The 25,195-nt window shown below is 43.5% G+C and overlaps 1 protein-coding gene across 5 annotated transcripts in view; it reads left to right on the forward strand.

The window, feature by feature from the left end:
- The window catches only part of MAP2K5 (mitogen-activated protein kinase kinase 5), a 271,279-nt gene that overhangs the window by 88,292 nt on the left and 157,792 nt on the right, over positions 1-25,195 (forward strand). For 4 of the 5 annotated variants that reach the window (XM_002718071.5, XM_002718072.5, XM_051821809.2 and 1 more), the window contains 3 exons: positions 1,140-1,179; positions 11,000-11,068; positions 11,156-11,237. In XM_002718071.5, coding sequence (XP_002718117.3) covers positions 1,140-1,179; positions 11,000-11,068; positions 11,156-11,237 — 191 coding nt within the window. The remainder of the gene's footprint in view (positions 1-1,139; positions 1,180-10,999; positions 11,069-11,155; positions 11,238-25,195) is intronic. The other variant, XM_051821811.2, reaches the window with a different exon arrangement.

The raw sequence follows: 25,195 nt of genomic DNA on the forward strand, positions 1-25,195 counted from the left end.
ACTTGGATGAAATTTAGCAATATAGGGCCTCTGTGTATTTAATTGAAAGAAGCACTCATAAAGTCTTGCATTTTCTTTTTTTTTTCTTTTTAAAGATTTATTTATTTACTTGAGAGGCAAAGTTACAGACAGAGAGAGGGAGAGACAGAGAGAGAGAGGTCTTCTATCTACTGGTTCACTTCCCAGCTGGCTGCAATGGCTGGAGCTGTGCCGATCCAAAACCAGGAATCAGGAGGTTCTTCCGGGTCTCCCACATGGGTGCAGGGGCATCTTCCACTGCTTTCCCAGGTCATAGCAGAGAGCTGGATCAGAAGTGGAGCATCCAGGACTCAAACTGGTGCCCATATGGGATGCTGGCACTGCAGGTGGCAGCTTTACCCACTATGCCACGGTGCCGGCCCAAACCTTGCATTTTCTATAGCTCTGCATGGAGCATGGCATAAGGCTATGGAAGACGCCTGCACACAATGACAGATACAGGCGTCTGGAGCCAGATTCACTCACTGCCATTGGGCACACTCTTAGCTATGCTCTGCTTCCTTGTTCCCCTCTATAAGGGGAGGATAATATGGGCATTATCTCAGAGGGTTATTTCAGGAAATTGTATAATGCATCAGTCAGTTTGTAAACCATTAAACGCCGAAGAATTGTAAATTACTAATGTTATTGTCGGTGTGCTTTGAAAGTGCCATCAACCCTCAGTGTCCATGGAGGTTGTTTCCAGGACCCCCTTGCAGATACCAAAATCTAGGGTGCTGAAGACTCGCATGGCAAATGATGTAGTATTTGCATAGACCTTCCACACATTAGCCCCCCGCCAATTCTTTAAGTCATCTCTAGGCTGCTGCTGATACCTAGTACAATGTTAGTGTTACACGAATAGCTGTTCTGCTGTATTATTTATGGAATAATAGCTAGGAAAAAAAAGCCTGGACGTGTGTAGAGATGCAATCCTTTCTACCAAATAGTTTTGATCTGCGCTGGTTGAATCCGTGACTACAGAGCCCATGGGCACAGAGGGCTGACTGTACCATGTATCACCTTGCTGCCAAAGTGTTTGGATTTGCAGTTATATCCTTAACCCTTGTGTAGAGGTTTTAGTCAACCCAAGTGATCCTGTTACTTTTTTCTTCTTACAGAGCACATCATGTCCTGAGTGGGAAAATATTAGCTGTAAAGGTAAGCACTGGATACATTTTATGAAATTCCTGATCTTTGCTGCTTTCCTTTTTCCTGTTAGCTTGATCATGGGTATTCTCAAAGAGGAGATGAAACAGCTTAAGGCTAGCATGATAGGTACCGGGCGGTGTGGCCCTGTTGTGACAGTCAGGCACCTGAGGGTGTTTCACGGGTGCTGGCAGGCAGTCTGGCGGAAGCTCTACACAGAGCTTCATAAGGAGCGTGCTGTCCGTGTTCTCTGCAGTGTGGGCATCACCGTCTTCCTGCTTAGCCAGCCGTTCCTCGCCCTCCCTTGTCTGTCGTGTCCTGTTAGGAGTTTTCCCACTTCTTTCCATTCTCATCCCTCGTGCCAAAACCACGGGTCAGGCTCACATTACCTGTATTTTGGAAATGGCTTCTTTGCTGCACTTTCTTTTGTTTTGTTTCCTTTTTTTTGGGGTGCGGTGGGCAATACTTAAAAAATTGTATGTATATATTATTATCTGAAAGAGATAGATGGATAGACACAGAGAGAAAGGGAAGTCTCCCGTTTGCTGGTTCATGCCCTAAATGCCTACAACAGCCAGGGCTAGGAGCCAGGATCTCATTCCAGATCTCCTATGTGGGTGGCAGAGACCCAAGTGCTTGAGCCATCGCCTGCGACCCCCCAGGGTGTGCATTAGCAGGAAGCTGGACTTGGGGGCAGAGCCAGGACTCAAATCCTGGGCTTTGATACGAGATAAAGGTACCTTAAGCAGCATCTTAACCCCTGTGCCAAATCCCTGCCCCCCTCATTGCACTTCAGTCTTCTTCTCCTTTGTACTTTTTTACTCTCCTCAGCCTCGGGAAGTCAGATCGCAGATCTGACCCTGTAGCTGTCTTGTCCCCTGCCCCAGCTTCAGTCACGTGCAACATAAAGCCCAAGACGTCTGAAATACCTGAGGCCACCCCCTCCCACCAGCGGAGTGAAGCGGTGCATGGCTTAGATGGTGAGGGGCTCCTGCCCCGTTCCCTCCCAGTCATCATCCAGACCCTGGCCCGACCGAGCTCCGAGAACCCGGCCCCACCATGCCATGTTGGATTGAATCTGCCGCTGAAGCTCCCGCCGTGTTCAGTCTCAGCTTTCCTGCAGACTTTGTCTTCAGTTGCATCTGTGACAGAACCCGTCATGACCTGAGGACCTAACCGCACAGACCCCCACTCCCAACACTGGGTTCTTAGCTAACAAACACGCACTGCCTGCCTTGCTCCCTGCCGGTGGTCAAGCCATCTGCAGCTGGGCCCCCACCCGCCTTTCCGGACACGTTCTCTGCCTCACTAGCCTGTCGCTTCTTTTCAGGCTCTTTATCTCTGATATTTGGGCTTCGAGTAATGGATGCTTTTTTTTTTTTTTTTTCCCCTGAGTGACTATCAAATGCCAGGTAGTAAGTAGTCTAGATTATTTTTTTGAAGAGATTTATTTGTTTATCCAAAAGAGTGACAGAGAGGGAGAAATCTGTCTGCTGGTTCACTCCTCAAATGGACACAACAGCCAGGTCTAGGTCAGGCTAAAGCCAGGAGCCAGGAATTCCATGTTGGTCTCCCACACTCCCACATAGGTGGCAGGAGCCCAAGGACTTGGGCCATCTTCTGCTGCCTCTCCAGGTACATTAGGGAGCTGGATTGGAGCCAGAGCAGCCAGGACTCAAACCAGCACTCCGATGTGGGAAGCTGGCATCACAAGTGGTGGCTTAGTCTGCACCACACTGGCCTTTATACTACATGTTTTATAATGATTACATTTAATTCTTAAAAGTATGAGATCATTATTTTTAATTCAAGGAAAGTCAGACCCTGAAAGCTGACTTGTAAAAGGCCGCACAGTTGGAACAGGTAGGGCTGGGGTTTAGAAGCAGGTCCGTCTGTCTCCCACGCTTATGTCCTCCTCCACAGCTGCAGCCTTTGTACAGTTACCATACTCGCTCATCCACCCGATTTCCACCGGCACTTTCAGGGGTCACCTCTGAAATGCCATCTTGGCTGGCCACAGTGAGTAAGTCATCTCCTTCCCTAACACTAGTACATCTTTTATCTGGGAAACTTAAGAATCAGAACAGTTAAGTTGTAATCGATTTTAGTCACGTTCGTTGAGAACTGAGGCTCAGATCTGACTGCTACAGCCATGGAGAGTCATCCTTTCATACCTAGTAGAGCAGCCGGAGTGTTTACTGAGGCTTTATTAAGTCCGGTTTTAATAACTTGCACAGCTTGGAGCGAAAATGTAACAGACGCGCTCCTTCTTGGGATGTTTTCTTTGATCCTCCATCCACACAAGATCCACAGAGTTGCAGAACTGGAGGAGACCTTAGAGATTTTCTATATTGCCTACATTTTACAGAGCAGGAACCTAATGTCCAGGGAGTACCCAGAAGGACCCGCAGGGGCCGGGCTGCATCGCCGTCTTCCCCTGGGCTCACCAAGTGCAGCTGTGTGGCACCACCATGGTGTGGGATTGATTTGTCTGAGCCCCCTTTTCACTAATACATCAGCTCCACCAACTTGAACACTGTTTTCCTTTCCAAAAATCTTGAGTTGTTGCTGATGATATATTGAAAGACAGTCAACTCTAGGTTATCTATTCCAAAGGAGCAGAGCATGGCTGTAAGTCATGCAAAGTCCTATCATTATTTACCTTGCAAGTACATTATAAATTTTTCACAATTTCATACATTTTGAATTATGTTTGGCATTGACTAATACTTAAATTCCTGTGTGTGGTTACTTAGTTTGGGGCCAACAATTGTTTCTAGAAAAGATTAAAAGCAATTCTAAAGACAATGCATTTGCCATCAAGGTGTTAGAGACTTTGAGTAAATGAAAATAGTTTGAGTTTACATGTAGATGGTTCACTATCTTTGACCATTGAACTGGGCTTTAGAGCCAGGATTGTATCGTATTCACTTATATCTCTGGATTTGTTACAGTCACATAGTGGATGCTCCACTGAGTTAAATGAACGAATGATTTAAGAGTACATATGATTATTGTGATTAAACTTTTTGTTTAGCCCTGAGCTTTTTGGTAGCCAAGGAGAAAAGCATGTAGCTTATAAATAGTCATAATCTAAGGAAAAGAAATGCACCTCTTCTTCAAAAGTAGCATAATTTTCATTAATTCTCTTATAAAAGAGATTTATTGATTTTATTTGAAAGAGTTAGAGAGAGTGGGACAGTCACAGTCCGCTATGGTCCACTGTTTATTCAGTTACTCCCATACCTTTAGGACCTTGGGTTTACGTACTAGACCCCTAGATGTCACACAGCAAGATGATGCTCTGTTGTTTGTTTCAGTCCTTTTTCTCCTGTCTCATTTTTGGTGGTTTCTAGTGCTGTGTCTTCAAGTTCACTGATTGTTTCTGCATTGTCTAGACTGCTCTTGATACCATCTAATGTGTTTTTCATTTCTGATATTGTCCATTTTTATCCCTGGAAGTTTAGATGGGCATTTTTATTTATTTATTTTTAAAGATTTATTTATTTATTTGAGAGGCAGAGTTACAGACAAGGAGAGGGAGAGACACAGAGAGGACTTCCATTTGCTGGTTCACTCCGCAAATAGCCACAACAGCCAGAGCTGAGCCCATCTGAAGCCAGGACCCAGGAGCTTCTTCCAGGTCTCCCACATGGGTACAGGGGCCCAAGTACTTTGCCCATCTTCTACTGCTTTCCAAGGCCATTAGCAGAGAGCTGGATTGAAGTGGAGCAGCTGGGACTCCATTGGTGTCCATGTGGGATGCCGGCACCACAGGCAGAGGCTTTACCACAGCGCTGGCCCCTGCACATTTTTTTCCATCTTCCATATCTCTACTTAGCACATTCAATATTTTCTCTGTGTTCTTAAGTGTATGGGATGTAGTTATGGTCACTGGATTCATGTCCTTATCTACTGATTCGTTCGTATGTTCCACTTCTGGATCAGTTGTGACTGATTTCCGTTTCCCTTATTTTGGGTTGTATTTCTTCCTTTATTCATATCTTTTTGGATGGCAGGCATAAGTGCTACATAATTTTGCATTTTTGTAAATATTCTTGAGCTTTCAGAGGTGACTTTGAAATCATGTCATTCTTTCAGGACCTGCTTTGTTAGATGGGACCAGCCCAGTAGTTAGTGTGGAACTCAGTTCCCCATTGAGCTGAGGCAGTACTCTGCCGAGTACCTGATGCCATAGGAATTACCCTGGCAGTTGCCTAGGCCTGGAGACTGTGTCCTTGGGTCCTGTCTGGCCTCAGGAATGTCCCACTGTCTGTGTGCTGCCCGGGACTCACCTGGAGGCCCCAGGTCTCCCTCTGCACCTCTCTGCAGCTCTGTCCAGCTTCACTGGGCTCCTCAGGGTCTCAGTTTTATCTTCCCAGCTTAGGGAGTCAGCTGAGTCACCAGGGTCTCTGTGACATGGGGCCTTGAAACTCTCCCCAGGCCGTGTGCCAGCCCACCACGGGGCTCTTACTTGTTCTTCATCCCACAGGGCCCACAGTCCTGTGCTGACAAGTGGCCAATGACTGGGAGCCTGTTGAAGTCTTTTTAACACCTCTTCTTTCCTTGTCACCACTCTAATTCAGATACTTGTTTTTGCTTCTTGTCAGACTTGTTGATCAGCCTTTGAACTATTCTCTAAGTAAATAGGTGCTGGCATTGGTCTATGATTTATGCTGTGTGTGCACTTGGTATACGTTTTCCTCAGTTAAGACAACCTTTGCTACCAGGTCCTATAGCCCGTAAGAGTGGGGCCATGGCAGGAACCTAGGTGGCAGTGCTGTCCACTCCGGGCTACTGCTGCTCACCACCCTCAGATTTTGCTTCCTAAGAACATATGATCTTGTCTTTCCCCCACCCCCAGAGTCTTCAAAGGCTCCACATTACTTCCCAAATAAACTAGCAACCCTAGAGAATGGAACTCAAGATGCTCCACGGCGTGCCAGCCGTCTGTTTCTGCAGTGTTGTCTCATGAGTCTGAGTCCTGTGCCCATTGCCTTATCTGGACCCAGGTGCATTCTCACATCAACACGATGATCTGTGTGTTCCTCTCTGGCTAGAGAGCCTTCCCCTGTGTCTCCACCTGTGAAGATCAATCCTCAGCCCCTTCAAGGGCCAGCTAACGGCCCTGTTCACCATTGAACTCTTCTGGCTAAGGCCGGACTTGTGGTGTCAGTCACTTTCTCCTTTAAACCTTTCTAGAATTCTCTGTGTGTCTCTCAGGGGTGTTGTCACACACTGTCTTGTATTTTGTTATTGGTCTGCATGCATTCCCCTATGATGTTGACTTCTCTTGGTAGATGTGGAGTAGGTATTGTTTATCTTCTTCCCTTACCCATCATTGCTGCAGAACCGTGCATGTAGGGCCTAGAACAGAGCAGCACACATAGTGAGTGTTCAGTGTATAATTTCCTGAATGACTGAGTGAGTCCATCTTTGTTCTTTTGTTTTTTAGTTCATTCATTCATTTGTCTTGAAGGCAGGTTCAGCTCACGTGAAAAATGTCCCAGAGTGTTCTTTGTATGGACCATTGCTCTCACCCAGAATAGTTCTTAGCTTTTTTGTTTGTTTCCTATCAAAGGGCGAGCTGCAGGTTAAGAGTTGGAAGCGCATTTGATCTTTTCCTGACTTTGGTATGACTCCAGGCATGTCACTTGAACCCCTCGGTGACCTCAGCTGGGAAGCAGGGCTGCCCAGGGTCACAGAGGGATTGAAAGCGGCAAATCCAGCCCTTGTCTGCACAGAATCAGCGCAGGGTCTGGCGCCTGCCTGCGGTGACGAGGAAGTTGGATTCCTTGGACGCACACTCTGAGTGTCTTTGGGAGCTGTCAGATGAGAGTCCTCAGACATCTGTTACTTTCGCATCCTACTCAAGACATTTCTGATTTTTATACTTCCAAATCTTTCCTTTTTAAAAAAAATTTTTTTAACCCAAAAAAAAGAGAGCCTACCCTAGTGTTTTCCTCTTCAGACTTCAGAGGTGGGAAAATATTATTTCAGGTGTTTTAAAAACAAACTGAATTTGGGGAAGAATAAAAGTACCGTGCATTTTTACGTTATGCTACTGAATTTAGAAAATTTTCAGCTTCAAAAGGAGCATTTTGAAAATGGTGCTGATCACATTTTGAATATAACTTTTCGATAATGACCATATGTAACTCATGAGATGTGTTTCCAGCCAGCTTGTTGTGTGTTTGTTTGCTGTAGGTAGGCAAGACAATTGCAGATAAGTAGAGCAGAAAACAAATACAAATACTGTTAGCCATCTTGCAAAACAGAACCTTTTTATTCCATTAATGTGTTCTATAAGACCTTTCAAAATACTAGTGCTTGGAGGATTTAATAGGTTTCCCCATATTGTTTGTTTTCTCATTGGGAAAAATGCACCTAACAGGAAAAGTCGTAGAGTCTTAGCTTTGTGTACAACATGTCCTGATTATCATTCTTGGATTGCTCTGGGATCTGCTGCTTTTAAACTAGCATTTAAATGGACCATTTGATTAATCATTTGTATACTGACTGTAATCCGCCCAAATTTCCTTTCTGAGTTGTACATACTGTAAAAGACAATTATGTCGCCATAGATTAAATAAGTGAATTAAAACAGAATAGCAGCTTAATTTGACCTGTGATTTTGTTCTCCTTCCCTTTAGTGGAGTGCGTGCCACTCCAGCAAATAAATGAAGTCATCCATGACAGCTTGTGATGAATTGCCGTATTTATACTGTATATTTTAATAGCCTCACACTAATTTAAATTGAGCACAGAGTAAATTATAATTCAGTCACTTGACTGCTTATATTTAACCTGACAACTCATCCCTATTTGTCCTGGAGGTGTAGTGAGAGCAGTGGAAATGCACTCAGGTAGTTCAGGTTCGCACTTAACCCTTTCTGCATGAGATGCTTCAGATTCAGGTTCTCTCCGGTTTCAAACATTTAGTGCTTCCTCAGAGAGGGGAAAAAATTAGGGAAGATCAGAGCATCCGGGTTTCCTTGTACTTTGAGAAGAAAATCAGTGTGTGCCATGCTTTTCTCCATTACCTTCAGAGAAAGAGCTAGACTTGTTTATTTTTAGCAGTTTTAGAGCTCACGCTCAAGAATGCCCAGGGGAAGGAGAATTAACCTTCCGCCCTGCGCGCCAGGCCTCCCAGAGAATGGAGGGGGTTTGTGCCTTGCACTATTTTAAGGTGGGTTTTTACTTTTCCTCTTAAGTTCCCAGCGATTACTGGATTCACGTCTCCATCATTCTGAAATCTCTCCGTTGTGGACTGTAGCAGTTGCCTACAACGGTCAAGGCCAGTTCCAGTGCCGTGGGGTAACTGGCCCCACAAATACAGTGTTAGCCTCTGCGTTCCAGGTCAGTGTAGCACTTTCATTCATTTTGGTGTTTGTGTCTTCGGTTTTAAATTCAGTTGTAGAAATCAAGCAATCCATTTCCCTTTTGCCTAGAAACAGCTTATTTAGAGGATTACGGTTGTAAGGAGCACTTTAATTAAATCCCACATCACTCTGATGGGCACTACTGGAAGACCTTGTGCGGGGAGCTAGGGGACTGGAGGAACTCGCAAGACTCAGTCTCCACTCGTGAGGGCTCCGTGGCCACTCAGCAGGGGTGAGCGCTACAGGAGAAGTACAGAGGGCCAGATAGAGGTGGATTCTGAGGCAGGGCTTTGGGGTGGCAGTGTTCAGGCTGCGTCTAACAGAGAGAAGAGCACAGTCAGGACCTGTGGAGCGGAGGCACAGCACGCTCCACACACAGGGGACAGCGGCAGCCAAGCCTGGGCATGAATGTGGCCAGGAAAAGCCATCAAAATTCATCTTACCTCAGGTGAAGAGTGCGCTTGTGGGAGTGGGGGAGGGGGAGGAGTTAGAATAACAAATTGAAAAGGATTCCTCAAATGTCAGACCAGAGCCTTGAGTTTATTCCAGGCCATGGGAACCCAGTGGCGTTCTTGAACCGGTGAATGCTAGAGTTCCAGCCAGTAGCTTTGGGTTAACGCCAAGGTTTGGCTTGCCCTAAGGAATCGTGTCCCTTCTAGGTTGGTGACCTGCAGATGCGGTACATCTTATCTCAGCACTGAATGAATGGCATGTTTGCAACCTGCAATAAAGGTTCTCTCCCTTTCTGTGGAGTGCCAGTCACCTCGGAAGGTTTATAGGAATACCAGGGTGTGATTCCAACCTTGGAAATTCTGATTCCATTGTTCTGGGATGAGGCCTGTGCAGCAGGAAATTTTTACAGCGCCCTGGGTAATTATAATGTGAGACCAGGCTTGAGAACTGCTGTTTAAGGTCAATAATAATTTCATTCCTCTTAGCAGAGTTTTTAGGGTGAAAGACTTTCTGTACTTGACATAGTGGTGTGCATAGCAGGAATATTTTATGGCACAGAATTGAAACCACACTCAACACATTTATTTTGTTGTGAAGTTTTATACAGGAGCGAAAATGTTTAGTGAGTACTGTTGGCAAATGACTATTGATCGAGAGAAGTGTTTAAATGTTTCTTGGCAGTTTCGTATTATACTTACAATCTAGGTTAGTGAGAGCTTTTATAAATAACCCTAAAGCAAACTCTAGATAGAAACTGGCTAGGCTCTTTTTTTCCTCTCGCCTTCCCCTCCCCCAAAGGGATGTCAGCACTGGAAAATGTGTGCTTAGGATTGGCCTTTTCTTTCCTTGTTCTATCAGCAGCTTTCAAGTCATAATTTATGGTTTTTCTCCAGCATAGTTTTATGTATTTACAAATATATATTTATATAATATATAGAATTATATATATCTAATTGTACTGGGAGATATATATATATATAGATAGATATAGATACAGATATAGATATATTCTTCACTTGTAATCTAAAATGTAATTCAGTGTTGGGTGATACATGTATAACTACCCTGTCCTGGGGATCCTGAAAGTTACCATTTTTATCTAGAAATATCTGGAATCACAAATTGTGTCATGGATGTTAAAAACTCTCTTCAACCTGTTTTGTTTCTGTCACTGTCTTTTGGAATTAAACCATCGCTTCCCTTGAACTGGCCTCACTGAAGGGCTTGGTGCATTCTGAACCATTTATCGATGGGCCTTTGTTGAATAACTGTGAAGTAACAAGGACTCCTCCTGAGTGGGTTTCGAGTGCTTGCGTTTCTGCGTGACAGCTCCGATGCCCGGGCTGAAATGTGAAGGACAGCCCTGCAGCTCCAGGCTGCACTGGCTGGTGAGGGGGTCACCAGATCAGAGCAGGGCTCTCCCAGCTGTGCCTGCCTCCTAAGAGGAGGGGGTGAGGTGCAATGAGGCCGGGTCTGGCACGGGCATCATGTGCCAGGGTGTGCAGGGAAGCTCCACCCGCCTGGGAAGATGACTCAAAGATGGCAGCTTTGTTCCAAGTCCTTACTTTGCTCATTCTAGATGTTTTCATTACCATTTCATTTCATTACTCTGCTTACTGCCTCATGCCTGCGTCACAAGATAGTTAATTTGTTGTTTCTGGATGCTTTGAGGGTCACTGGTGTCTTCCTCTTATGAAAATAACTAATGCGGCCAAAATAGGGTTCCCAAATTAAGCGCCTTCTGGCTTAACTGACTTTTAAAGCCATTCCTGCTGACCTTTGAGCCTGGCTTTTTCCCTGGGCCCATCAATCAATCACGTCCGTGCCCCTCCCCAGCGAAGGTTGGTGCTCCTGGGGACTGCAGTGGTGGGAAGGGGCTGTGGGTGCGAGCAGAGGAACAGCCCCTGTGACCTTCAGTTCTTGCATTTCATAGAGATGATGGCTGTGTTCAGTTGCAGGAGAATGAATGTGTGACTGTTACTACCCTTCATATTTAGGTCATACTACTAGATATTACACTGGAACTTCAGAAGCAAATTATGTCTGAATTGGAAATTCTTTATAAGGTAATTTTCTTATTAACCATTTTTACAAAAGCATACCTGTGGTTTCAACTTGCAAGTTTGTAACTTCTTTTTGTTTTTTTCTTACAGTGCGATTCATCATATATCATAGGATTTTATGGGGCATTTTTTGTAGAAAACAGGATTTCAATATGTACAGAATTCATGGATGGTGAGTTTCTTCTTTTCATTACTTTAAGAATAGTTTTTGAATACTTTAAAACCTGATTTTGAAATAGATTCTGAATAGAACTAAAAATAATTAAAAGATATCAATAATTACTTATTTTATACTCTAAAATCATCCCCATATTAGGGGTTTCTAGTGTTGAATATTTACAGTTGAGCTGTACTTCCATGAATGCAACTTCATTTACTCACACTGAAAATTTAAATAGAACAAATTAAATGCTAGTCTAATCGGTGGTTTGATATCTGATTCTTCAATGCAATCTGTCTTTATTTGCAAAACAGATGTTCTGTTCTTTTAATGTTTCAGTAGCCAAAACAGATTTTCTTTTAAAGAAATCTATTAACCCAGTGTCCTGTGTTTTTCAGAAAGAAATCGGTTCTTAATTGCAAGACAGGAAATTGTTTCTCAACGCAGCTGTTTAGCCAAGATGTGTTTCGTTTTCTTTGGACTTAGCCCTTTCCTTCCTTCAACATTTTTCCTTCTACCTCTTTTGGAAGCTTTTTTGCTCAATCCAAGTATTATGGCAAAGTACAGATTTTGGAGTCCCCTGTCAGTGAAATGCCATCATTGTTGTTATTGTTCTCTCATTTTCAATCTAAGCCATCTTCACGTTTTATCCATTCAGTTTTTTAATGTCTAATCCATTGAAATGTAGCCTTTTTAATATGGGTAGTTCCTTGTGGGGATTCTCCCTACATTATTAAAACACTTAGTTTAGGCTCTGTGAGATTTTTTAATGAGCCAACATTGATACCTTTTTATTTTTTTAAAAGATTTATTTATTTATTTGAAAGACAGAGTTACACAGAGAGAGAGGAGACAGAGAGAGATCCTGTCTCCATCCACAGGTTCACTCCCCAAATGGCCACAACAGCCAGAGCTGGGCCAATCCAGGAGCTTCTTCCAGGTCTCCTACATGGGTGCAGGGGCCCAAGCACTTGGGCCATCCTCCACTGCTTTCTCGGGTGCATTAGCAGGGAGCTAGAGTGGAAGTGGCACAGTCGGGACTTGAACTGGAGCCCGCAGAACCACAGGCGGCAGCTTTACCTGCTCCGTCACAGCACCAGCCCCAGCATTTTTTATTTTTTATTTAGCAGGGTTGGTTTATTTTTTCCCAAAGACAGAGAGGTGGTGGGGGTGGGTCATAGACACAGAGAGATACTCCATCTGCTGGTTCACTTCCCAAACGTTCGCAACAGCTGGGCCAGGCTGAAGCTAGGAGTCTGGAACTCAGTCTGGGTCTCCCATGTGGGTATCAGGGATGCAAGTCCTTGAGCCATCACCTGCTGCCTCCCAGGCTGTACATTCGCAGGAAGCTGGATCAGAATTGAATTGGAGTGTGAACTCAGGCACTCTGACGTGGGTTGCAGGTGTTCTAAGTGGTACCTTAAGCACCATGCCAAATGCCCATCCTTGATACTTTGAAACTACAGGAAGCATGGGGGGGGTGTGTATATTTAAATGTTCATAATAAAATTAATGCATATATAAATTATATATCCTAAATTAGTTATAGTAGATATCAAGAATTTAAAATATTTTTAAAAGATTTTATTTATTTGGAAGGCAGAGTTACACAGAGAGAGAGAGAAAGCGAGTGAGAGAGAGACAGATCTTGCACCCCGTGGTTCACTCCCCAAATAACTGCAATGGCCAGGGTTGGCCCAGGCCAAAGCCAGGAGGAGCCTGGAACTCCGTCCAGGTCTCCTAAGAGAACAGGAACCCAGGTACGTAGGCCATCTTCTGTTACTTTTCCAAGTACATTAACAGGGAGCTGGATTGGAAGTGGAGCAGCTGGGACTCAAACCAGCACCCATATGGGATGCCAGCATTGCAAGCATCAGCTCAACCCACTGCGCCACAAGTACTGACTCCAAGAATTTAGAATCTTATAATCTTAAGAGTAATGTGACAGTTGTGGAGTCTAACGAGAAAAGTAGATTAACAGAGCTGATGCATGTTATTATTTTATAACTTCCATCATTTTCTTTTTTTGAAGTCTTCAGCTTTTGTTACATTAAAACTTTTTTATTGAGATAAATTCACCCTTTTAAAGTATGCAGTTTAGTGGTTTTTGGTATATTCGCAAGGTAGCCATCTAATTCTAAAACTTTTTTAAAGTTTTATAGTTACAGAGAGGCAGAGGCAGAGAGAGAGGGAAGTCTTCCATCTGCTGGTTCACTCTTCAAATGGCTCCAATGGCCGGAGCTGTGCCGATCCGAAGGCAGGTGCCAGGAGCTTCTTCCAGGTCTCGCCACACAGATGCAGGAGCCCAAGCACTTGGGCCGTCTTCCACTGCTTTCCCAGGCCATGGTAGAGAGCTGGATCGGAAGTAGAGCAGCCAGGACGCAAACCAGCATCCATATGGATGCTGGCACAGTGCGGCCTCCGAAAACACTTTTCACTATCCTCAAGAAATACCCATTGTCCATGAGAGTCACTCGCTAGCCCCTTTCCCTCGGGCTCCTGGCAACTACTCATCCACTATAGATTTACCTGTCCTGGTAATTTCATGTAAATTAAATCCCACAGTTTGTGGGTTTTATGTCTGGCTTCTTTCACTTAGAATGCTTTCGAGGTTCCTCCGTGGTCTAGTGTGTATGAGTGTTTTTCATTCCCTTTTATCACTGAGTAATATTCCATTATATACCTGTACCATATTTTGTTTCTTTCATTAGTTGATGATCATTTAGGATATTTCTGCTTTTTGCAAAATTATGAATAAGGCTGTTACATTCATTAGTGTACGGTTTTTGTGTAGACATACACTTTCTGTTCTCGGGCACATAACCAGGAATAGACCTGCTAGGTCACACAGTAACTATATGTTTAAATTTTTGATGAACTGTCAGACTGTTCTGTTCTATTTTGCACTATTTTGCATTCATATATCAGCAGCATGTTGAGGGTTCCAATTGCTCCATATTCTTGCCAGCACTTGTTAGGTATCTATTTTTATTGTAGACTGGTGGGTGTGAAATGGTGCCTCATTTTGCTTTTTGTTTGTTTTTTACATTCTCATTTACCATATTTGAAAGGCAGAGAGACAAAGATCTTCCATCCGTGGATTCATTCACTAAATGCCCACAATGGCTGGGGTGGGCCAGCCTGAGGCTGGCAGCCAACAGCTCAGTCCAGGTCTCCCACATGGGAAGCAGGGACGTAACTAACTGAACCTCACCTGCTGCCTCCCAGGGTGCACAGTGGAGGAAACTGGAATCAGGAGCCCACTCAGGACTCAAACTCAGGCACTCTGATGTGGCATTGGGCATCCCAAGCAGGGTCTTCACAGCCAGGCCAAATACTTGCCCCTCTTTTTGCTTTTCTTTTTTTTTTTTTTAAGATTTTATTTTATTTTTTATTTGAGAGTTAAGAGTTACAAACAGTGAGAGGGAGAGACAGAGAAAAAGGACTTCCTGAGCCGGCGCCGTGGCTCAATAGGCTAATCCTCCACCTTGCGGCGCCGGCACACCGGGTTCTAGTCCCGGTCGGGGCGCCGGATTCTGTCCCGGTTGCCCCTCTTCCAGGCCAGCTCTCTGCTATGGCCAGGGAGTGCAGTGGAGGATGGCCCAGGTGCTTGGGCCCTGCACCCCATGGGAGACCAGGAAAAAGCACCTGGATCCTGGCTCCTGCCATCGGATCAGCGCGGTGCGCCGGCTGCAGCGGCGGCCATTGGAGGGTGAACCAACGGCAAAGGAAGACCTTTCTCTCTCTGTCTCTCTCTCTCTGTCCACTCTGCCTGTCAAAAAAAAAAAAAAAAAACAAAAAACAAAAAAACAGGACTTCCTTCCGTTGTTTCACTCCCCAATTGGCCACAACGGCTGGAGCTGCGCCCATCCAAGGCCAGGAGCCAGGTGTTTATTCCTGGTCTCCCATGAGGGTGCAGGGGCCCAAGGACTTGGGCCATCTTCTCCTGCTTTCCCAGGCCATAGAAGAGAGCTGGACTGGAAGTGGAGCAGCCGGGACTAGAACCGGGGCCCATATGGGATGCCGGTGCCGCAGGCAGAGGATTAACCTACTGCGTTGCGTCACATCACCGGCCCCCCTCTTTTTGCTTTTGATTTAGGTTTCTCTAGTCATCATTGATCATTGATCATTCTCTAGTGATCATTGATGCTGAAAATCTTTTCTTGTGCTATTGACTGTGTATCTTCTTTTGAGAAACTTATACTCAAGCCGTTTATCAAGAATTTTAGAAATTTTTTGAGAGGCACACACACACATGCACATACATACAGAAAGAGAAAGAGGGAAAGAGAGAGTGAGGGAGAACAAGCAAGCTCATACCTGCTGATTCATTCCCCAAATGTTGAAAATGGTCATCTGGAAACTCAGTCCAGGTCTCCCACATGGGTGGCAGGAACCCAATTATGTCTGCGTTGGCAGGAAGCTAGATCAGGAGCCAGTACTGGGAATTGAACCCAGGCACTTAGGTGCGGGGGTGGGCATCTTGACCACTAGGCTACATGCCCACTCCCTTTTTCCTTTGTGTTTGGATTATTCCCTGCTGGTGTATAGGAATACAATCGATTTTGTGTATTGGTCATGTATCTCACAGCATTCATTTTCACAGGTTTTTGTGGATGCCTTGGGGTTTTCTGTGTACAAGCAGATGCCACCATCTGCTTTTTCCCTTCCAATGGCGATGCCCTTTATTTCTTTTTCTTGTGTAATTACCCGGCTGGAACCTTCAGGACTGTGTGAGTGGAAGTGGTTAGAACAGACCTCCTCCTGCTGCTGCTGGTCTTAGAGGGAAACCTTTCAACTCCGTCTTCCACCACGAAGTGTGATAGTAACTGTGGGTCTCCGGTAGCTGGCCTTTATCAAAGTGAGGACATTCCCTTCTGCCTTCTGTTTCTAGTTTGTTTTTGGACTTCTTTTTTTTAATCATGAATTCATAATAATTTTTTTTCAATTTTTTTCTATGTCTTTTAAAATTAGCATGTGGTTTTGGCCCTCTTTTCCATTGATATGGTACATTACATTAGTTGATAACACATGGTGAACCAGTCCTTTTTTTAGAAGGTTTTTATTTAATGAATACAAATTTCATATGTACAGCTTTAGGAATATAGTGGTTTTTCACCCCATTCCCCCCCTCCCTCCCCCACTCCTATCCCACCTCCTACTCCCTTTCCCATTCCATTTTTTATTAAGATTCATTTTTAATTGATTTTATATACAGAAGACCAACTCTATAGTAAGTAGAGATTTCAGCTGTTTGCACCCACACAAACGAAGTGTAAAAGTACAGGGGCCGGCGCTGTATTGCAGTGGGTAAAACCGCCGCCTGCAGTGCCGGTATCCCATATGCATACCAGTTCAAGTCCCAGCTGCTCCACTTCCAATCCAGCTCTCTACTATGGCCTGAGAAAGCAGTGGAAGATGGCCCAAGTCCTTGGGCCCCTGTGCCTGTGTGAGAGACCCAGAAGAAGCTCCTGGCTCCTGGCTTTGGATTGGTACAGCTCCAGCCATTGCAGCCAGTTGGAGAGTGAACCAGCAGATGGAAGACCTCTCTCTCTCTCTGCCCCTCCTTCTTTCTCTGTGTAATTCTGACTTTCAAATAAATAAATCAATCTTTTTAAAAAAGTATAAAGTACAATTTGAAGACAAGTTTTTTAAGATTTATGTTATTTATTTGAAAGAGTTACTGAGAGAGGTAGAGCCTGAGAGAGGGGGAGAGAGAGAGAGAGAAGTCTTCCATTCTGCTGGTTCACTCCCCAAATGACCGCAAGGGTCAGAGCTGAGCTGATCTAAAGCCAGGAGCTTCTTCCAGGTCACCCACACAGTCGCAGGGGCCTACGGAGCTGGGCCATCTTCTACTGCTTCCCCAGGCCATAGCAGAGAGCTGGATTGAAAGTGGAGCAGCCAGCACTCAAAACCGGCACCCATATGGGATACCAGCACTGCAGGCTGGGGCTTTAGTCTGCTGTTCCACAGCCCCTGCCCCTAACATTCTTATTTTTGACATCAGTGACCACCCGAGGCTCTTGACATGAGCAGCCAAGGCTATGGAAGCCTTTTGAGTCCATAAACTCCATCAGTATTTAGACAGGGCTATATGCAAAGTGGAAGTTCTCTCCTCTCTTCAGAGAAAAGTACATCCTTCTTTGATGGCCCCTTATTTCCACTGGGGTCTCACGCACAGAAATCATTCATGCAGAACAGTTTTTGCAACTGTGTTTTGGCTTTCCATGCCTGAAATACTCTCATGGGATTTTCAGCTAGATCCAAATGCCTTAGGGGCTGATTCTGAGGTCAGAGTGATGTTTAGGGCGTTTGTCATTCTATGAGTCTGCTGTGTGGACTGCTTCCCATGTTGGATCATTCTCTCCTTTATAATTCTATCTATTGTTATTACCAGACACTTGGTCTTATCTATGTGATTCCTTTGACTTTTAATCCTATCTATATGATCAATTCCACACTTCATATGATCACTTTATCACATAAGATGGGATTATTACCACCCAGCTGAATGAACCAGTCTTAGAATCCTGGAATCACTCCACCTGTCCTTTTTGTGCATGATCATGTGTTGCTTCTGGGGATGTGCTCTGAGACGTGTGTTGTCAGGCAGTTCCGTCACCGTGCAGACAGTGCGGATGCCAGCCTAGGTGGTATTGACAACTGCACACCCAGGGCTGTCCTGCTGTATCGTCCGTCATATGAGCACTGCATTGTGGACCAAAATGCTGTTGTGTTGCTCCTGACTGTATTGCTGAATTCAGTTTGCTAGTATTTTGTTAAGAATTTTTACATCCATATTCAGAAGGGATATTGGTCCACATAGTTTTCTTGCCTTGTAATACCTCTCTGGTTTTGATATCTGGATAATACTTGTCTCATAGAATGAATTGGGAAGTGTTATCTAATATTCTGGGTTTTTTTGAAAATTTTGTGAGTTTGTGATGTTAAGTCTTCTTTAAACATTTGATAGAATTCACCCAAGAAACCTGGTTCTGACATTTTCTTTGTAGGTTTTTTTAATTATGGTTTACATATTCATCATTTTAAATATTCAGAAGCTTTAAGTACATTGCCACTGTTCTGCAAACATCACCACCTCCATCTCCAGATCTCTTTTTGTTTTACAAGGCTGAAACTTAAGTGGTAACTCTCTGTTCACCCCTCCTCCCAGCCACTGGAAAACAGCTTCCTACTTTCTGTCTGAATTTGACTGTTGTAGGTAGCTCATGTACTTGCAGTCATAATCTTCTTGTGACTGGCTTATTTAATTTGTGTTGTGTCCTCTGAGTTCACCCATTTTTTGTAACATATATGAGAATTTCCTTCTTTTCTAAGGCTATATAATATTTTTTATTACTAGTTCAACCTCTTTAATAGTAACAGGTTTATGCAAATATTTTATTTCTTCTTGAGTCAGCTTTGATAATTTCTATCTTTCTAGGAATTTGTTGTTTCATCTGGCTCATCTGATTTGATGGTATGCGATGATTCCTAATATTCCCTTATAATCCTTTTTATTTCTGTGAAATCAGTAGAAATGTTCCCTCTTCCACTGAAGCTTTTAGGACTTCTGTTTTCTGTTTTATTGGTCAGTGTAGCTGAAAGTTTGTCCGTTTCTTTAATCTTTGTCAAAGAACCAACTTTTGATTTCATTTTTTTTCTCTATTTTCTATTTTATTTCTGTTCTGACTTCATAATGTCTTCTACTTCCTTTGGGTTTTGTTTGCTACTTTTTTTTTAAGGTGGAGAGTTAGGAGAGCAATTTGCAATCTTTATTCTGATTTAATACAGACATTTGCTATAATACTTCCCTATAAGCACTGCTTTAGCTGCAACCTAGAACTGGTGGTATATTGTGAATCTAACTCCCCTCCCCCACCACAAAAAATGCTTTGTGATTCTTTTTGACCCGTTTTTATTCAGGACTGTGTCATTTAATTTCTTTCTCTCTCTCTTTTTTTTTTTTTTTTGTTCATAATTGAGATTTCATTGGCATTGAGAATCAGCACACACATTTTAACTTGTGCACAGTTCTTAACATACATACCAAAAATCTAAAAAGCCATGAGTTGTCATTATTTTTTTAAAGTTATTCCAGTCACTTTCCAGCACCAAATCTTAGGCAACTCTTCCTTAAGAGGCTGTCAAGTACAAGTATCTTCAAATGTTGCTGTTACATAAATCCCACCTATTCACAACTTAGTATGATCTACATGACATACTCAAATTTTCAGTCTTTCGCAGCACATGAACACAATCATTAGGAAAACTGGACTCCCACAACCGAAGGTGTTACAGAGCACACGTAGTTCCCACACAGTGACAAGGAGTAGTTTCCTATAGGAAACAATTCTACTAAACAATGCAGGAGAAGTAACTGAAAACTTTCAAGACAGATTAAATGCACAACTGAGATTCCAAATTGCCATTTAGTACGCATTGTATTGTAGGATATAAAAACCACCCCCACCTATGGAATGTTAAGCTGACACCCAAGATAGACAAAGCCTCCCATAATCCAGTATGCCACTCTTCTGGTTGTCCCAAAAAGTAAACAACCAGCAAATTACTTCACCTCATAAAAAATCATTTACACTTAAAAAATGGGATGGGGTGGGCTTCCCTCCTTCTTAAAAATGTTCCTAGAGCTACTAAAAAACTTGATTTACAAAATAGTTGATAAAAATTTTCCTCTGGATTGTACAAGAAGGGAGACTGGGATCCCTGATAGACATGGTGAATGATATTAACCAGACTTGGCTTCTCTCTGTGCTGCTTCATCAGAGGCTGGACGCTCCCATGTTGAGTTTCCATTTTCTGCAGACGAGCCTTCTTTAGCTTCCTGGTGAACAACCCCGGCCTGTTTCCCTTTGCTCCTGTGTCCCCCTGTGCGTGCACTTTTTGGCCTGATTTCTTACCCTCCTCAGCAGCCTTCTTGAGCTTCGCTTCCACTTTCTCAGGGGCCGTCTCCTGCTGCTTTTCCAGGCACATTAGCAGGGAGCTGGATCATAAGTGAAGCAGCCGGGACTCAAACCGGCGCCCGTATATGTTGGATCTAGTTGGCTTACAGCACTATTCAGTATTTTATTTCCTCTTTCATCTGTGTCATTGTTTTATCCACTTTTTAAAAGTGAGATATCAGAGTCTCCCACTAACAGTTTCCAGTTGTCTGTGTCTCCTTTCAGCTCTGTCACTTCATGCTTCAAGTGTTTTGGTACTCTGAGGTCAGATGCTTATATGTTTATAATTGTTACCTCATGATGGATCGACCCCTTTGTTTTTAGAAAATGTTTGTTTTTAGTAACTATATTTGTCTAATGTTAGTGTAGCCACGCCCCTTTCTCTGTTGGTTCTGCATGCACATTGTATCATTTTTCATTGTTTATCTTCATCCTACTTGGGTCTTTGAATCTGAATCTTGTCGGAAGGAAGCGTATACTTAGATCATTTCTCAAAATCCAGTCTGCCAATCTCATATTTAATTAGAGTGCTTAAGTCATTTACATTTACATTTAATGTAGTTACTTACAAGATTTATATCTACCATCTCACTGTTTTCTTCTAAAAGTGTTAAATCATCTTTTATGTTCCTCTATTCCTCTGTTGCTATTTTCTTACCTGTTGAATGCATATTTTCTTTTGAGGATTTATTTTATTTATTTGAAAAGCTAAGAGAGTGAGTGATCTCCCATCTGCTAGTTCACTTGCTAGATACCTATAACATCTGAGGCTGGGCCAGTCTGAAGCCAGGAGGTGAGAACTCAATTCTGGTCTCCCATGTGAGTGGCATGGACCCAAGTACCTGCAGCCTCCAAGGTACACATTGGCAGGAAGTTGGAATTTCGAGCGGAGCTGAGGCTCAGGCCCAGGCTCTTGGATATGCCATACAGGTAGTCTGAAGCAGTATCTTAACTGTGGCACAAACCATTTGCTCCTAGCTACTTTCCAATCAATGTGCCATTTCAACTTCTGTGTGTTTTCTTTTACTATATTTTTACCAGTTGTAGTATTAGTAGTTGCTCTAAGAATTACAGTTAACATCTTAACTTGTAATAGTTTGCTTCAAGTTAATAACAACTTCATTTTAATAGTATACAAAAACTACTCCACTGTGGAGCCATTCCTTCTTCCTTCCTTTGTGTTGTTTAAACTATGTAATTACACACTTACATATTGTATGTCTAACACAGATTTCTAATTATTGCTTTATGAAGTTGTCTTTTTAATCAAGAGGAAAAGCAATTTAGTAATGCAGTTACTTTCACCAGTACTTTCCATCCCTTCATATGAATTTGAGTTACTGAGTTTGATGCTGAAAGAGTACCTTTTATTTCTTGTAGGGTACGTCAGCTAAAGAAGAAGTCTCTGTTTTTGTTTATCTGGGGATGTGTTTTTAGAATAATTTTATTGACTTAAAATTTTTGATTGATAGTCTTTTTTGTTCAGCCATTTGAATATATCATTCTTTTTTTTCTTAGCATTTCTGCTTTATTTATTTATTTATTTTTGACAGGCAGAGTTAGACAGTGAGAGAGAGAGAGAAAGGTCTTCCTTCTGTTGGTTCACCCTCAAATGGCTGCTATGGCCGGCATTGCGCTGATCTGAAGCCAGGAGCCAGGTGCCTCCTCCTGGTCTCCCATGCAGGTGCAGGGCCCAAGCACTTGGGCCATCCTCCACTGCCTTCCCGGGCCACAGCGGAGAGCTGTACTGGAAGAAGAGCAACCGGGACAGAATCTGGCGCCCCAACTGGGACTAGAACCCAGGGTGCCGGCACCGCAGGCAGAGGATTAGTTTAGTGAGCCGCGGCGCCAGCCTGAATATATCATTCTATAACCCCTAACATCCATAGTTTCTTACTAATAGTCAGCTTTGGTTTTTTTTTTTTTTTTAAGATTTTATTTATTTATTTGAGAGGTAGAGTTACAGACAGACAGAGGGAGAGACAGAGAGGAAAGTCTTCCATCTGCTGGTTCACTGCCTAGACGGCCACACAGCCGGAGCTGAGCCAATCCAAAGCCAGGAGCCAGGAGCCAGGAGCCTCCTCTGGGTCTCCCTCTTGGGCCATCTTCCACTGCTTTTCCAGGCCATAGTAGAGAGCTGGATCAGAAGAGAGCAGCCAGGACTAGAACCGGCACCTGTATGGGTTCCAATGTTGCAGGCAGAGGCTTAGCCCACTACGCCACAGTGCCAGCCCCACCTATTGGCTTTTTAAACACATCTTTTTATTTATTGTACCTGAAAGGCATAGTGACAGAGAGGGAGAGACTCAAAGAAAGGCGACAGAGATCCTCCAGCCATGGTTCACTCTGGTCCCCAAATGGCCACAACAGCCAGGTCAGGGCCGGGCCAAAGCCAGGAGACAGGAACTCCATCCTGGCCTCCCACGTGGGTGGTAGGGGCCCACAGAGTTAGGCTGTCTTCTGCTGTTTCCCAGTCACATTAGCAGGAAGCTGGATTGGAAGCAGAGCAGCCAGGACTTGAACTGGCGCTCTGATGTGAGATGCCAGCGTCACAAGCTGTACCACGTTGCCAGCCTCCAGCTGCTGAGCTTTTTAAGAATTCCTGTATTTGATGTGTCACTTGCTTTGCTGCCTTCGAGATTCTCTTTTTGTCTTTGGCTATAGACAGTTTGATGATGATGTGTCTAGGTGCGGACCTTTTTGAGTTTATCCTATGTGGAGTTTATTGAGGTTCTTGGAAGTGTAGATTAAATTGTTCATCAAATTTGACCACTTCCTATCCTTATCTTTTCAGATATTCTTCCTGACCCTTTCTTCTCTTTGTCAGGTTCCCATTGTGCATATGTTAGGTGTGCTTGATAATGTGCTGTAGTCCTCTGAGAATGATATTCATTTTTCTTCATTATTCTTCCTTCTTTTCCTCATACTGGATAATCTCAATTGACCTGTCTTCCTGTCCCTTGATTCTTTTTTCTGCCTTCTCAAACATACTGATGATCCTATCTATTGAATTTTCCATTTTGGTTAATGTACTTTTCCACTTTAGAGTTTCTGCTTGGTTATATATGATTTCTGTCCCATGTTAGATATTCTCTGTTTAAGTCAACATTTTTCTTATACTTTTTTAGTTCTTTACACTTTCTTTTTTAAAAGAAAAAGATTTATTTATTTATTTGAAAGGTAGAGTTAGAGGAAGGGGGCTTCCATCTGCTGGTTCACTCCCTAAATGGCCACAACAAGCCAAAGCCAGGAGCCAGGGACTCCATCCTGGTCTCCCAGTTGGGTGGAGGGAACCCAACAACTTGGGCCATCTTCCTCTGCTTTCCCATTCACATTAGCAGGGAGCTGGATGCAAGGTGGAGCAGTGGAGACTCAAACCAGTGTTCCTGTGGAATGCCGACGTTGCACGTAGCAGCTCAACCCACTGTGTCACAAAGCTGGCCGCTACTTTCTTTTTTTATTATTATTTGGACATGATAGTTGGAGATGTACAGATGTACATCAGTTTCTGTTTACATATAAAACAGAACCTAGACTGAATTTGAACTCAAATAATCATCGTTCTTGCAAGAACTACCCTCCTAGGACATGTCTCCAGTGACTCAAAGACCTCCCACCAGGCCTACCTCCTGTCCACCACACTGAATCAAATCTCTACCCTTAATCCATCAAAAATTATCATTAAGATTATCGGGGATGGCTTTTTGTAGCAGTTTCGTGGAAATTGTAATGTCAGTGAAGTAACGCAGGGAAGTCGTAGGCAAGAACTTTGAGGCCAAGAGAGTAGCAAGAAAAATGCTCCAAGGTAGAAGCAAGCTGGATGTGATCAAGGGCCACCAAGAAGGCCAGGGTGACCAGAGAGTGATGATGAGACTGCCTGGGGCCAGACAAGAGGCCAGAGAAGTCTGGCACGACCATGCAGGCCTTGTGGGCCCTGGCAAGTTGGAGTTTCAAGTAGACTTTATTAGGAAGCCATTGGAAAGTTTAAAGTTGGGAAGTGATGTGATATGCTTTCTTTTTAAGTTAAAACTAAATACACTCAGAAATACCCAAATAGAGGATCTCTGAATATGTGAATGTTTTTCAAAACTTTTATTTGTTTATTTTTATTTGAAAACCAGAGAGACAAAGAGACAAAGATCTTCCATCTACTGATTCACTTCCTAAATGTGCAACAGCTGAGGCTAGCCAGAGTCCCAGAACTCAGTCTGGGTCTCCCAGATGGGTGGCAGGGACCCTGATACTTGAGCCATCCCCTGCCACCTCCCAAGGTGTGCCTTAACGGGGAGCTGGAATTGGGAGTGGAGCCAGAGCTCAAACTTAGGCATTCTGACATGTGATGTGGGCATACCAAGTGGCATCTTAACCACTGCCCTGAATGCCCACCCCTAGGAATGCATGGAATAAATTGTTTTCCACTCCACCTCCTGCAAAAAATATGCTTCAAACAAAGAAAGGGCTTTTTTTATATGAGGGGGCTTCAGAAATTCATAGAAAATGTATATTATTAATTCAGTTTTTCCATGAAAATTTTTAAAACCCCCTCACATTTTCAAATTAGCGAAAGCTAAGAGACTTCCTACTAAATTTTTGCTTGTGGCTTCAGATTTCAATTTTGTTAATGTATATGGTCATCTTAAAAAAAAATGTTGGGACTAATATGATAGTAATGTTGCTTCTCATTGTTTACCACATATTTGTGTGTATCTTCCACTTAAGGTACTATTTAATATTTTAGACCCTGTAGTAGGGTAAACACAGGCCTTACCCCGAGTCCTTTGGCCTACTTTCATGAAGATGATGGCCCTAATTTATCAAGAGAAGCATGAGTGAGAGAAGGAGTTGTTTGGCATGAGTTTTTGCTGAACTGCTAAAAGTCTCCCTCTTGGTTCCTATGGTGGATAATGACATGCAGTGTAATGACTGGTTAGGAGTAACCTATGGATAGGGAACACAAGAAAGTGACACGTCACAGAGAGCAAACTAGTGGCCTTGGAATTATGAGCA

This window comes from Oryctolagus cuniculus, chromosome 12 (genome assembly GCF_964237555.1).
Source record: "Oryctolagus cuniculus chromosome 12, mOryCun1.1, whole genome shotgun sequence".
NCBI classification, from domain to species: Eukaryota; Metazoa; Chordata; class Mammalia; order Lagomorpha; family Leporidae; genus Oryctolagus; species Oryctolagus cuniculus.